This window comes from Centroberyx affinis, unplaced genomic scaffold, assembly GCF_046629955.1.
Source record: "Centroberyx affinis isolate AG114_WGS23_722 - 3 ecotype Tasmania unplaced genomic scaffold, CSIRO-AGI_Caff_v1 ptg000249l_1, whole genome shotgun sequence".
Lineage (NCBI taxonomy): Eukaryota > Metazoa > Chordata > Actinopteri > Beryciformes > Berycidae > Centroberyx > Centroberyx affinis.
The window spans coordinates 130,496-146,220 of record NW_027278932.1 but is presented as its reverse complement, the minus strand read 5'-3'; the positions used below and the strand labels follow the sequence as shown (position 1 = coordinate 146,220).

Genomic DNA, 15,725 nt, shown 5'->3' with positions numbered 1-15,725 from the left:
ATGCATTTTTCATTTCATCTCGACTTTAAGATACCGTGTAATGCGTTGTTATCAACTGGTATTGCTAACAATGGCTATAACCTGGCTAGAGCAAACCTCACTTCCCCCACCCCATGAAATAAAAAAACTAACTGGGGCAGTGGGGCGGTGGGGCGGTGGGGCGGCTGTGGCTCGGGAGGTGGAGCGGGTCGTCCACTAATCAGAAGGTCGGTGGTTCGATCCCTGGCTCCTCCAGTCCGCATGTCAATGTGTCCTTGGGCAAGATACTGAACCCCAAATTGCTCCCGATGGTTGCGCCAGCACCCTGCGTGGTAGCTTGCCGCCATTGGTGTATGAATGTGTATGTGAATGGGTGAATGTAGGCATCTTGTAAAGCGCTTTGGATAAAAGCGCTATATAAATGCAGTCCATCCATTTACTAATTGGTTTTCCGACTTGTTGTACTGAAATGCGGTCAACTTGGATGTGACGTCATCCCCAGCTCCGACTTCCGAGGTAAATGGAACGCAGCATTACTCAACCATGCTACCAAGCTACTGCTATCACAGATAGCTCAGGTAAGTTATCTACCTAGGCTACTTTGTGCCCCAGTTAGCATGTTTCCTTCTCATCCCCAGCCACTCACTGACACCCATGGCTGCTTCTGACGTAGTCTTAACTGGCTGCTTTAAACTCTGTCCACGGATGCCTAATTCACAAAGAAGTGCTAACACTGATCTGCCTACAAATCCTGCAACCCACCTCAAGGCCTATAGGCTTCAATCTACTCTCTACTCAGAGTGTCAAATGACCTCTACCAGGCTGCTGATGCTGGGAATTGTTCCGTATTAGGGTGAGTGTCCATATAGCATTTTTTTCTGAGCGCCAGCGTCTTTTTTTAATTGTTCCCAATGAGGAGAGAGCATATGCGGCCGCCTAGAGAAAACGCGCTGCACCCAGTGTCTTTTTTCAAAACGTTCCAACTTTTTTGTGCGGCCGCTGCGAGCGCTTCTAGTTGGAAATCTCTGAACTTTTCAGAAAGGCGCTGGTGTCATCACCAGCGCTCCTGTGCGCTCCAGCGCACCTGTATGATATGTCTCACAGAAACTATCACAACAGAGACAGAAAAGCCCATTTGTGGGAGCAGAGCGGCCAGACACTGAATGTTGCTGGTGAGTGTTGTGCTTTTATCACCGTGCGCGTTGTAAGCTTGTTGTTAGCTGTGTAGTCAACCCTCTGTTAACGTAGCGTTAAGTTAGCTACCTAGCTAACGTTAATGTCAAGATATTGTTGTCATAGAAACAAAACCCACGCGTAGCGCCTCATCAGAAAAGCACTGGGAACGCTTTTTTGATGAAGCGCTGGGATGAAGCGCTCCTCAGCGCCCTGCCAGCGCTTTTCTGACAGAGAAAAACGCAATATGGACACACGCCCTTAGTCCTGCTTGATCTTAGTGCGGCATTTGACACCGTTGATCATAACATCTTACTTGACCGCCTTATGAAATTTGTTGGCATTAACGGCTTGCCTCTGGACTGGTCTAGGTCTTATCTCTCTGATTTCTCGGTCACATATCCTCCTCCTCTGCCAAACTCAACTGAGGGGTACCGCAAGGTTCAATTCTGGGTCCAATTCTCTTCTCTGTATATATGCTACCTTTAGGCCACATAATTAGCAGACACAATATTTCTTTTCACTTTTATGCAGATGACACACAATACCTTCTCTGCCAGTAGCTTGGCCACACTGAAAAACTGCCTTGAGGACATAAGTGCTGGATGTCTCAAAACGTTCTCAAACTCAACGAGGATAAGACTGAAGTCATTCTGTTTGGTTCTCCAATTATGACTTCAGGGCTTCAGGAGGGTCTTGACACGTTGATAACTAATATCAAGCCTTCTGCCAAAAACCTGGGATTTATTTTTGACTCCAATTTGTCTTTTAACTCTCAAATATAATCAGTTACTCGGTCTTGTTTTTATCATTCAAGAAATATTTCTAAAATCAAGTCGTTATCTCCCATCATCCAAGTCATCCATGCTTTTATATCCTCACGTCTTGACTACTGCAACTCCCTTTATTCTGCTCTCAGTAAAAAAGCATTAAATCATCTGCAGCTGGTTCAGAATGCAGCAGCTCGGCTTTTAACTGGAACTAGAGACCACATTACCCCCATTTTATCATCCCTCCATTGGCTTCCAGTTTCCTTTAGAATTCATTTTAAGATTTTATTGATTACTTTTGAAGCCTTAAATGGATTAGCCCCAACCTACATTTCTGACCTACTCACCCCATATGTACAGGGACGCTCACTAAGGTCATCAAAAAAGGCTTTGCTCCTGGTTCCAAGGGCTAATCTGGTAACTAAAGGAGAGAGGGCATTTGCCACCAGGGCACCTAAGCTGTGGATTGACCTCCCTTTTAAACTTTGTACGGTCACCTGTCTTACTTCTTTTAAACGTCAACTAAAAACGCACCTTTTTAAACTTGCTTTTAACTGACTTTTATTATTTTATTTTATTATTTTACTTATACATTTTATTTGTGTTTTATTATTTTCTCTTTATGTTCTTATGTTATCATGTTTATTGATGCTCATATGTGACTACTTATGCCATATTTTCCTTTGTTTTTATATTCTTTGGTTTTTATTTTAATGTTCTTTGCATGATTCATTTTACTTTGTCTAAGCACTTTGTAACAATTGTTAAGAATAGTGCTATATAAATAAAGTTGATATTATTATTATTTAATCGTGCATTCCAACCTCGCTGCTCCACCTCACATGGCACTGTGAGTTCCACAAAATACACAATCCGATGTGACTCTGACCACAACACCAAATCAGGTCTTAAATTTGAGCTGATTATCTCTCTAGGGACAAGAATTCATATATGCTATTCCTTTGATTTTCAACATTACAGTATACATTTGTGCAAATGAATAAATCTCACCTAAAGCTAAAAAGAAGAGAATCACTGTTTATAATATCATTAAGAGGCTAATCATGGAGAGACTCAATTGAAAATGAATGGTGGACTGACTTTGTGATAGTAGGAGCAGGGCATGTTGTCACACTTTTTACTCATTGGTGTATTTCTCAGTAGTGCCTTACTACTGAGATACAATATATATTTTTCTAGCTAGATTAAGGTCTTGTCTAAAAAATGCCATTTTTATATTTTGATATATTTACTGGAAGAAAACGTTATTACCGATGAAATACCACTTGACAGCTTGTGACAACTTACCCCATGTCAGGGCATGTTGTTACATGGTGTTGTTGACGGGGAATGTAGTCATATAGACAAGTATGCTGTGTTTGTGCACACAATTCAATTTCCTCTGAAGTATATATACAATAATAACATGAAATAGATACTCTTGTATTGGAAACAACATACTTCAGCTCAGAAATCAACACCAACCACACACCAGGTAAAATAACCTCTCTGTCACTTATCATTTGATGCTCAGACAAAAATGGCTTCTTAGTCACTTAAAGAAAATAGTAATAATAGTTAGGGCTGCAACTAACGATTATTTTCATTGTCGATTAATCTGTTGATTATTTTCTCGATTATCGATTAGTTGTTTGGTCTATAAAATGTCAGAAAATGGTGAAAAATGTGGATCAGTGTTTCCCAAAGCCCAAGATGACGTCCTCAAATGTCTCGTTTTGTCCACAACCCAAAGATATTCAGTTTACTGTCATAGAGGAGTAAAGAAACCAGAAAATATTCACATTTAAGAAGCTGGAATCAGAGAATTTTGACTTATTTTTCTTTAAAAATTACTCAAACCAATTAATCGATTATCAAAATAGTTGCCGATTAATTTAATAGTTGACTACTGATCGATTAATCGATTAATCATTGCAGCTCTAATAATAGTAATCTGCCTCTGTGGCTGTATGTGAGGCTGGTCCAGCAGAGAGGCCACTTGTTACACAAGCCAAAGGGTTGTGGGTGCAAGTACCAAAATCTTATTTATTCAGAAAAGAATGGATGTAAAGCTATTTCTAATCACAAAAAGGATTTGGATAGTTATGACAACATACCCCAAAATCATGTGACAACATGCCCCAACCAGGCTTTCCTTATATAGGTCCCTTCCCTGAGCACAGATCTTCACTCAAAGCTTCATTCAAATCTATTATCAGGTTATAGCTGACCCTTTCTTTTATGTGTCACAATGTATAATTATTTTGATTCCTTTAGAGGAAAAACGTTTGAAGAAAAACACTAAGATTGTCGTTATTTACTTTCAGCTATACAAAGCTTTAATGTTAGATTGTTTTGACTTAGACTGTTGTAATCAACATTATGTAACCTCTTATTAAGAAAGTAAACATTTTTATAAGTGGACTTTGGTCAAAAATAAAGCCACTGTGACAACTTACCCCACTCTCCCCAATCCTGTGTGATTTTACAAGAATATGTGACTATTAACTGTAAACACAACAAGAGTTCTTAATGTTTTAAATTATTAAGTGACATGACATCATAGGAACATCACTTGTGAATTATAAGAAAGATTTTTGTTTTTGCATTTTGATAAAACAAAGATTTACATTGTACAGGTGCAGTACAAAACACAATCTTCACAACTATACAGTGTGAACTTATGACCTTTTACCTGCCATAATGAACCAGTCCCAGACAGATACATGTTTAATAAGTTAGCATTATTGCAAATAATGTTATGTGGCACACAAATAAACCCCATTGCACGTACAGTAAGAGTTTTGCTTAGTTAATTAGTTTCCTATCAACTTTTGAAACCATCTCCCCTGTAGACATCTATTCCTAATTAGAAACACAATGCTTAGAGACAATGGCATGAATTTAATTTATCTCTGGAGAAATCAAGCCAGACATATTAGAGTAAGGGGAAAGAGGTCCCAGAGATGTTAGTCATCAAGGACATCTTGAAGGACAAAATGAATATAAATCTGAAGTCTGGCCAGTCCTAAATTCTGCTGACTAATGAGGACTTTCTCAGGTAAGTTCTCTATCATTCTGAATATGGGTCATGTATGTAATCAATGTACATTTGAAAGAGTGAATGAGGAAACAGATAACCACTCTTTAATTTTTCTTTTCTTTTCTGCAAAGTTGGGTATTTCTCTCACTTATCAGGCACTGAAAATGCTGTACTTTTCTGAGGGAATACTCATTAATGAAAATTCAGAGACAATGAAGATGCATGTTTTTGAGGAAACAATTCATTTCTATTTATTGCTCAGTGAATATGGATATTTGAATTCATTTTCAGGTTTGCTCCAGCCATACTTGAAAATGATGCAGAATCTGACTGAACTTCCAGGCAATGCAACATCACACACAAGCCTGTCTGTGATAATGCACGTGTCTGTGGTCACCCCCGTCTTTTGTGTTTTCCTCTCCTGCATTGTGATTATGCTGCATATCTTTGCATCTCATAGGCAGTTTCTGGAGAGCTCACGTTACATCCTGTTCTCCTACATGCTGATCAATGACACCCTCCAGCTCCTGTCCTCTGTGCTGCTCTTTTTCATTGCCGTGGGCGAGGTGCAATTTGCCATGGTCTTCTGCACTCCTCTGCTATTCATATCTACTGCTACTTTCCAGAACACCTCCTTGATCCTGGCTACCATGTCGCTGGAGCGCTACGTGAGCATCGTCTATCCCCTGCAGCGCCCAGCCGCCTGGCGCTCAGACCGCATCTGGAGGATCATCCTGTCCTTGTGGCTCATCTGCTGCATCCTCCCTATTGTTGACTTCTCCATAGGGGAACCTAAGCCTGGCGTGGATGTCCTCTCTACCCCTGTGATTTGCAAAGTGTCCGCCCTCAACTCATCTCCCCTGCAGACACTGTTCAAGGTCTTCCTAAATGGGTTGTTTTTTGTGGTAGTTGCTGTCGTCATCCTCTTCACCTACATGAGGATCCTGCTGGAGACCAGGAAGATGAGGCAGGACCGGGCGTCTGTGAGCAAAGCCATGCACACGGTGCTGCTGCATGGCTTTCAGCTGCTGCTGTGCATGCTGGCCTTCACTCACCCCATCACCGAAGCCCTCATAGTGCTCAATGCCAACTGGGATCCGGACGACATCGCCTTCTTCAACTTCTTCTGCTTCATCCTCATACCGCGCTTTCTCAGCCCGCTCATCTATGGCCTTCGGGATGAGAGTCTGAGGCGCAACATAAGGAGATCCATGCTCTGCTGCCCACACAGGACCGGACCCATCACCTTATCTAGCTCTTCAACTGGCTGATTTGGATTTGTAGAGAATACTCAACACTTATGAAATGTCAAATTAAGTATTTATGGTGTTAAAAACATTTATCTTCATAAAGAGAATGAAGGATGATGTTGCAGCTTTCTAATCAGCAGATTACAGACGATACGTAAATCATTTATCCTTCTAGTACACGTTTGTGAAGACAATGGGAGAAGCTAAGTCAAAGACCACTAAGAATTGAACTAGAAATTGTCACTGATTGGTTCAAACTTTTTATCTGTTGTGTCCTACACTGCCCTGTGGACACATAAGACCTCTCTTCTCTTTTTATGGATATATTGGCATCACTTTTTGAGATCAGATCAACGGTTTTATAGACCAACCGCTGTTACACATTAACAGTCAGTGCCCTTAAATCTGTGCCAGCAGCATCAATAAAGACTATTTGCCAAATTGACTGATTTTTTTTTATATCCTACAGAAAGCCAGACGACTGCATCGAGTCTCTCACTCTCAGCAAACAACATTCATGCTGGATTCATGATTTGCTGTGTGACTGTGCTGCAGGCCGGCCTCCGACTCTAAATGCTTTTGGCCTTCTGTCATTCACCTTCATTAAGATACATTACAGATATTTAAGTGCACTTTGGAAACTCAAATCACAACAGAGAGTGTGTGTTGTACTTAAAGCTCTCCTAGCAGATAAGCATACTGACATCTGGATGTACGTCACGTTTTGTTTGCAGCTGCACAAATACAGCTGCAATGTTGTCATGTTTCATATTAGTCATAATGTGTTAGAAGAACTGTGGATTTCTCTGAGGGAACTGTATGATAGTGACAAATGAAAACAACTGCATAAGAAGAATTATAGAAAGTAACAGAGTAATATAAAGTGTCAGTTTACTTTGGTTGGGTATTTTTTCTTGTTCCCCAAGTGTATTTACTGTGTTTACCATATTCCTATGGTCCTTTACAGCTTGCTTGTAGTACAGATCATCTACCTGCAGGTGTCACTGTGATTTCAAATTACACTCACTGCTGCTCAGTAGGTAATGTGCTCTCAAGTATTTTTTTTTCTTTTTAGAAAACAAATGATCCAACACATTCACACTTAAAAGCAAAACAAATTGCCATAAACAATCGAGGTGATGAGTAACTTACACCAAGAGTGATGCAACCAAGCTTAAAAGGCATGAAGAGCTCGCTTATTAATGAAAAACAGTATGCGTTGCTATTGAACATTAAGCAGGCCATCAATGTTGAACGGAAACTGATCAATTACCAAGGAACTTACATTGACCATGAATTAGAGAGACTCGAGGACATCAAACAGAGATTTGATGACATGCTGATATACTATAAGTGGCACTTTGTACAATTTTAAGGGTGTGTGTAAACAAACATTTTGATATTCAATTCAATTCAACTTTACTGTCATAGTAAAGTGCACAGGTAGGGGAGAGCAGGGCATGTTGTCACACTTTTTACTCACTGGTGTATTTCTCAGTAGTGCCTTACTACTGAGATACAATATATATTTTTCTAGCTAGATTATGGTCTTGAAATGAAATACCACTTGACAACTTGTGACAACTTACCCTCCCCCCTACACATACAACAAAAGGCATTTATGCACTCCCAGGTGCAGGTGCAGCTGTTATTAAGTATACCAAGTATACCAAGTATACCAAGAGTTACTTGCAGATGACAATGTGGCTGTTCCAGAAGGTATAAAGTAGCTTTCAGCTGCATGCAGTGATCACTGTTATTGAAATCACCTCTTGTTTGTTTGTAGATTTCTCTGCAAACCACGATAGTGTGTGAAAACAGCAAAGTGAAAGAAGTTGAGTTTCGAATTTAGTGTGTGAAAGCAACAAAGAGAAAAAAAAGTCGAGTCAATATTTTTTGTGTCAGGTTTGTATTTTTCCCAAGGCGCAGCGCGAGGGCATCACAAGGCAAATTCCGTCGGGTAACGCTTAGTAAGATGTCGCTTCTTGAGATGGCCTCTAGAGGGCGTCTTTGACTAAAAGATGGCCTCTTACCTATGGGCTAAATGCCACAATGAATTCCATACACTGATAATGCCATATTGAATCTCACACATGGAGCAACATCCTTCCCCGTCAATTTACAGACATCCACATCTTCTGCTGTCCAGCAAACCTGAACGGTAGGTAACGTTATTACCTGTAGTATGTGATGTTGGTGGAATAGGTAATTTAACCGATAAACATGGAATAGGTTATTTAACCGATAAAGGTGTCACGCTAGCCGATTGCTCCCACACTGAGCCCCACTCTCTGCCGTTAATTTACATACATCCATGTCTTCTGTTGCCCTATTAACTTTAACGTTAGGTAACGTTATTACCTATGATATTTAACTGACATTAGTGGAATAATTTAACCGATAACCATGTCGTAATGTTTCAGTGCATTGAATTGAACACACGCGCCGTGGGTCTGTACAGGATCTGCTTGCTGAATAATTTTTTTCGTAGGAGACAGCGAAGGCACGTCATAATGTGAGCAAACACTAACTGTGCAAACAACGCAATATCACATATATCACCATAACTGTGTACGACTTTACGCCACTTCTTGTGCAACTTTCAACAATGGGTAGTCAGTCAGTCAGTTAGCTACTTTCACTCTTCTAGGCCGGTCCCAGGAGGTTCTATAGGCCCAGCAAAAAGAGGTCTTGAGTTTCCCCTACAATAAATTTGACTGTTTATGTGCAGTGGCGGTGAGTGAGCGCAGGGCGCTGCATAGGAGAAGCATCCTCTTGTATGGAAAAGACATTATCTCACTCAGCAAAAGTCCAGAGGAGCTTGAAGACAAGCACAGATCCTGTGCAGACTCACAGTGCACCCTCTAGAGGCCATCTGACAAAGCACAGGTTCCGTGCAAACCGTCCATGAGTGACTGAGTGAGTGACCTGACTTTCCCACTTCCGTGGGAAAAATAGTACCTTCACTTGTGCCGGGGCTGGGATTATCTCAGACCATCTGTAAACAGATGCTTAGTTTAGGTTGTAGTCAGTGTGTCATAGTAACAGCCTGCTGCAAGTGCATTTATATGGCTGTTAAACTACTGTTCAAAACCAGCAGGGTTTGTTAAAAGAAACTTGTATCCTTATCTCATACAAGGATCTACAAAATATTTTGTGTTTTATATTTTAACTCTTTAAAGAGAGTCCACTAGCTTACAAATTATTGGTTGTAATGTTGTGTATTAGGTGTCCCTAAGTGTCGATACAAGGTAGCATAGGTGAGTCAAGTTCTGATTAGTGTTGAGAGTGTGTGTGTGTGTGTGTGTGTGTGTGTGTGTGTGTTTGGTGGTGGGGGGGTAGTCTGTGACACCAGCAGTTACTGCTGAGCCATCTGGAGGTGCTGTGGATGCACTTAAAGGAAACATCTGTGATGGGAGGAGCCCACTTGATGACCACAATGACACCCTGCTCTCATCCAACTTTGTCCCCTAATGTCCAAGATAGGTTTATATACACAGGAGCTCTCAGGACTGTAGTCAAGACCACCTTAGCTGAATCCAAGTACATTCCAAGACCAGGTTGACGCAGGTTGGAGTCAAGACCAGGTCCAAAGGGGTTCGAGATCAAGTCAAGACAGAGACCAGAGAAAATCGAGTCCTGCTCAAGGCCAAGAACAAAATAGACAATAGCTGTGTTCATGTCTTTCCAGATGTAAAAATAATGCTTAAGGGGTTATCTTAAGGATCAACTGAGATGCAGATCTATCTATCTATCTATCTATCTGCAGCAGCTCTGTACTAAACCCTTCAACATTCAACTAATCAATGCATAGGAACTGACTGTACAATGCATAGAAGTTTGAAGTCCATTACATACTATACACAGGTGTCATTCTTCAAATTGTTTGTAATGCTGGAGAGAGAATATACAAAAGTGGGCAAGGTGGAGAAAAATGTGTCTTTAATATTTTTAGATAGGTGGGAAAAATTGAGTCAACAACAGACAAGTCAAGACTGAGATGGGACTCCACAGCCCCGGGTGCTCTCCCAAAATAGCACAAGCAATATTTACATCAGATCCTCTGTAAATGCCTTGCAAACAATGGATAGTATTTAAGTCAAGCAATGCTCAATCTCATGCCATCTGTGTGGAATTTATGCATTCCCATACGTCTCTTAAGTGAAAAAGGATGTAATTTTAGGATAATTGAACCCAAGTAAATTAAAATTAATTAGCAAATAAAAATAATGTAAAGAAACCCAGGTGTAACTGTGTGCGGATGGAAGACTACTATGGAAGAGTCGGTGCGTCTCTTCAGAGGGTCGGGAGGAGAGTGGAGCCCCGAGAACGAAGGGACTCTAAAGGAAGCTCTGGACCATCTGGCCTTCTCTCGTTTTAAGGTACGCTGGAAGATTCATGAAACACACATGTAAGATGATTGATGTATTGCTCTGCTCTAAATTCCTCTCATTGTTTCAGACAGGAAACGTCTCCTATGCTCTCAGTCTGTCTCAGGAGATAAGATAAGATAAAATACACTTTATTGATCTCCTAGGGGAAATTCAGGTGTCACAGCAGCAATGTACAGTACAATAGCAGAGCAAAGTACAGGGAAGGTAATACAAATAATAAAAATAGTGCAGAAAGGATATAGGCAATATACATAAACAATATAAACAATATTAAAAACAATTAAAAAATGTCTATGTGGCTGGGGGCTGGTGGGAGATGGTCGGCCCGCCACAAAGGAATGCCTGAGGTGCTCCGTTGAACAGCCTGCTCTGTCCTTTCCTGTAGAGGGCCTTAGTGTTAGTACCAGTCCAGCTTGTTGTTGAGCTGCACTCCTAGGAAATGATAAGAGTTCACCATCTCTACTCCCTCTCCCTGTATACTGACAGAGGTTGGGGGCTTCTTGCTCCTACGAAAGTCTACCACCAGCTCCTTGGTCTTCCTGATGTTGAGCTGGAGGTGGTTGTTAGTCACACCAACCTACGAAGTTCTCTACCAGGTCTCTGTACTCCTCATTGTCCTCGGTGATGCAGCCAACAATGGAGGAGTCATCAGAGTACAAAGAGTACATCAGATTACTCCACCACGGTAATTCTTTCCAGTTAAATTATAGTTGTCCTGCATATATAGATATGAATGTATTAGGTTTGTAAGATGCACATGCAGCATAAAAATGCCCTGAAAAGCATCTGCCCTGCTCAGCTGACTGTATTTCCCTTGGTGAAGGGCATAACTTGCCTCATCAAACTGAAGCTTGTAATGAAGAATTGTGCTCTATAAACTATGGCTACTAAATTTACATCATTTGTTTCTTCTAAGATCCGCTGAACAGAAGAGTTTTGCAGAATGTTGAGAAATACGAGAAGCTGCTTGTTGAGAGTCCAGCCTCAGCTATCAGGGGCGGCGGGTTGAGGAGACCCAACTCCACTTATCTAAGAACCAGGAATATGTATGAGAAACTCTGCCAGATCCAAGGCTCTCAGGTATTCCTCACTTTTGATCATACTGAACACGTTATGTAAAGGGAGAATACCCAGAAGTAATCAGGATAAGTCAATATGACAACCAGAGTATTCCTAAGTGTATAATACTAACTAAATGTGCACAACAGTTGTGTATTGTGTCTCAATATCATGCAGAGACTTGGCTGCAGCCTTCAAGGGAAATGCCACTAAATCTTGTTTTTCAAATGTTGTTGATTTGCCGTTGCACAGTTTAGTTTATGTTAGACAACATTCTCTCATTTACCCTATAGGCAGAATGGAGAGAAGAGTTATGTAACACTAAAATACAGCTTTACCGACAAACAAGAGGGCTGTGAGAAGATCAGGGTTCATTTTTATGGGTGTGGTTACATTTTCTGGTTGAGAACAGTTTGCAAGATATTACAGTAAATCACATTTGGGTGTAAAAACTGAATAACTTTCTAGAAAACCACAAAAATCTTCTAGAAAACCACAAAAAAGTGCTCTAAGTGGTGCATCTTGATGACATCACAGATTTGACCAATTCCTGGATTCATCAGAGAGTTAATCAGGTTGAAAATTTATAATTGAAGTGTCCTTGACCATAACAACAACTATTCAACTGTTTAAAAGTGGTATTCCCCTTAAAGCTTGTATGGACAGAGAAGAATGTTGAAGCTAATTTGTTTGGACAAAAAGAAAACAAAAATCTTGTTTTGATTTTGGTAATGGACTTCAGATGCATGTTTCTCCTAACAGTCAACACATTATGAAAACCCCAGACTGTTCTGCAACTATTTCACCAATGGCAGTCCTGGGCTCCTACTGCAGCCAATAAGACGTGAAGTGCTGAGCCTCATAGACACAGAGGCAGAGGACATCAAGCTGCTCGCCTAGCCAGGTGTAAGTGTCTGCAGTGTTCCTCCACAAATTTCTGTTGTCGGGTGAAAACATCTCCAAAATGTCAACTTTTCAGTAGCTAAGAAAAACATTTATACTTATTATTAAACTTATTTATAGATTGAACAATGAACATCATGCGTTTTTCAGTTTATCAAATGCCGTTTTCAAAGTGTTTTATAGATCCAAGTGTTGTAGAATTTTGTTGGCCCATAGAGGAACCATGTAATTCTTCAACTGCATCCTCATCATTCACAGCCTCAGCTCCATGCCCATCATTATGACTCTTTACATCAGCCACCTATAGCCTCTACACCCAGTACAGGATCTGCTCTGTGGAGATGCTCATCCTTCACAGGTGGCAGGGTCATGTTAGGTCAGCTGTGCACCAGTTGTACTTCTTGATCATATCTGTCATTGTGTTCTCCTATGTTAAAATAATGGCTTGTATAAGAAAAAATCTTCAGATTTTCTTTGACTGGCAAATTAGATTTATGATCTTTTGCTACAGAAATAACTTTTCATTACATGTGCTCAAAGCTTATTTATTGAAATTCTTATTTTATTGAAGCATGTGAATTAAATTATTGAGTAGGTCCTCTTGCAACAATTCATTTTCTTCATAGTTAGGTTTTAGAATCATTTTGAATTTTTCTGAACATGTTTACACATTAGCCCGTCTCTTGTTATGAGCATGAATGTGACTATATTGCAATTACCCTCAAGTGCAATATTATATGGCTAAAAGACAATCTCCCACCTATTAAGATGAGCTGTGCACTGTCTCCTTTGCATCTTTTCTCCTTCTTTCCTTGTATCATTTTCAATTTGAGATGACTGGATATCAGCAATGTGTTTTTCAATGCATAAACCAATCCAGTGTTTTTAAATATGGCACATGTTAAAGGGAATCAGGCAAGGATCACCTAACAAACCTGTAAACCCCATAACAATACACGCTATGTGCTGTGATCAATATATTGGATATAGTATCTCCTCTGTGCAGGTCTCAGGCTCTTGTACTTCCTACTCTGATCCTACACTAACAATAATAATCTATGTAAATCACAGCAGTGATGACACGTGCCCCTCACGATTCAGTTTTATCTGCTTGTTATACAGAGGGCTGTCATGAAAATAAATTGTCCTATGCTGCATGTTTTTTTGACTATATCATTACAGTTTTTCACAATTGATTACACACATTTTCTGAAACTAGGGCTCATTTTCTCAAAACTCTAAACACAAAACACAAAACCACTAACACAAAATGCAAAACCCCACAAATCACTGGCAAAACACTGCATTCAAAACCATTTCTTTTCTTTTCAAACTGACTACACACTGATGTGCTCAACGGAAAACACTATTATGAATATCTCAGACTTATGCATTTTTGCATGTTCAGAGGTAGACTTATGCACAGTAGCCTGTTGTAAAAGGCTGTTACAGTAATGTATATATACACAAATATTGTTACACCCAAATACTTTATTTCAACACTTGAATATATGTTGGATATGTGAAATGTTCTACATACAAACGCAATGCAGTAGGAGAAAAACAGAAAAAAAAGGTTTTCTGTAAAAAAAAAAGAAAAAAAAAAAAGAAAAAGGATAAAAAAAAAAAAACGAGGCTGCATCCTGCTTCCTCTTTGGGTCTGACCACAGCAGCTCATCTACATCACAAGCCATGTTCACACAGGCTGGTCGTCTCACAGTTCTGCAGAAGATCTAAAAACATGATGTGATTGGCTATATTTCAATTTTTCAATATGAAATGACACATTACTGTAACATTGGCCAACCATCACTGAGTAGCACAGGCCTAGTGATATGTAGGACTATAGTATACTACAGTATACAGTAAACAACAGTAGCATGGTGTAGAGAGGCGTAACAGGCATGTAGCTTACTCTCTACACCATGCTACTGTTCTTTATAGTATACTGTAGTCCTATTACTGAATGTCTGGATGATGGAAGCAGCAGTGAAGCTCAGGTTGGGCTGAACTCTCTGCCCAGCCTCCCTCATGCTCAGCCCATGGTGAACCAAAGTGACCCGGATCTCATCTGAGATAACTGTTCTCCTTGTCCTCTTTCTCCCTGTCCTCTTCCTCCTCTTACTGTCACTCCTCTTCCTCTAGCTCTCACTGCAACATTGTTCTCAAAAACAAGAGAGCTCACCTGTGGCCTTTTTTATAGTGCTAAAGCTCTGATTTCTGAGTGAACAATTCAGATATTAGTGTTTATATGTGTGATGACTGGATGTTGCCAATTGGTAAATTAATTTAAGCATTTAGGATGGCAGTGCTTCCAAATGAACACATGTGATTTTAGTTTTTGAATGTTGTGCCTAATGTAGAGAATGAGAGAAAACTACACATTATTGTGTGTGGTGTTTTGCAAAAAGTATGATAGAGAATTGCAAACTGAGTGAAAAGCAGAAAATGTGCTTGTAGGTTTGCAGACTTGGTTTAGGGATTTGATACATGAGTTTTAGTGATTGTGTCCCAAGTTCCAGTTTTAGTGTGTAAACAATTGTGAAAAACTGTAATATTGTAGCTTCTTGCTGTTTGAATCCACTTTATGGAGACATTATGGTTTCTCAACCAGTTTGCCTCTCTTGGACTTTTCTGTGAGTCTGTGGCCAAACTTGACCTAAATACCAACAAAACAAAGGTGCGCAAACTTGAAAGATATCTGCTAGATAATATTTCATTTAAAGAATATCCTGTGTATCTGTGTGGGCTCCTGAGCAGCATCATGGTTATACATTGGGTGTTATCATTTTTCTGACCCGACATACAGTTTTACACCACATCTGGATCTTTCTCTTTACTTTTCTTGACTTTGTTTACAATGTATGTACAATGTATGTAATTGTACTAGATTGCTTTAAGGTAACATTTCATTGCACATACTCTTAACATGTAGACTGTTGAACCAATCTGTTCTCATACATCCTTGACTATTTTACAGAAAAATATATGATATTAAAGATATATGCCACGTTTGTCACGTTTCCATGTCTATTAATATTTCACTAAATCTTTGTTGCCAAAAGTTTGGCAATAGCGTTTATTCTGTTTGATAGCCTGCAGATAGACTAGTTCTTTGCTGAGGTGGCATCCACTGAGGATCAGCAGAAAGTTT

At 39.9% G+C, this 15,725-nt stretch overlaps 1 protein-coding gene across 1 annotated transcript; it reads left to right on the top strand.

Moving 5' to 3' along the window:
- The first annotated feature begins 5,282 nt into the window (after positions 1 to 5,282).
- Positions 5,283 to 9,083, top strand: LOC139665555 (odorant receptor 131-2-like). Its single transcript, XM_071544610.1, has 3 exons — positions 5,283 to 6,201; positions 7,086 to 7,100; positions 8,947 to 9,083. The coding sequence occupies exons 1-3, from the start codon at positions 5,283 to 5,285 to the stop codon at positions 9,081 to 9,083; spliced, it is 1,071 nt and encodes a 356-aa protein (XP_071400711.1).
- Positions 9,084 to 15,725: the final 6,642 nt, after the last annotated feature.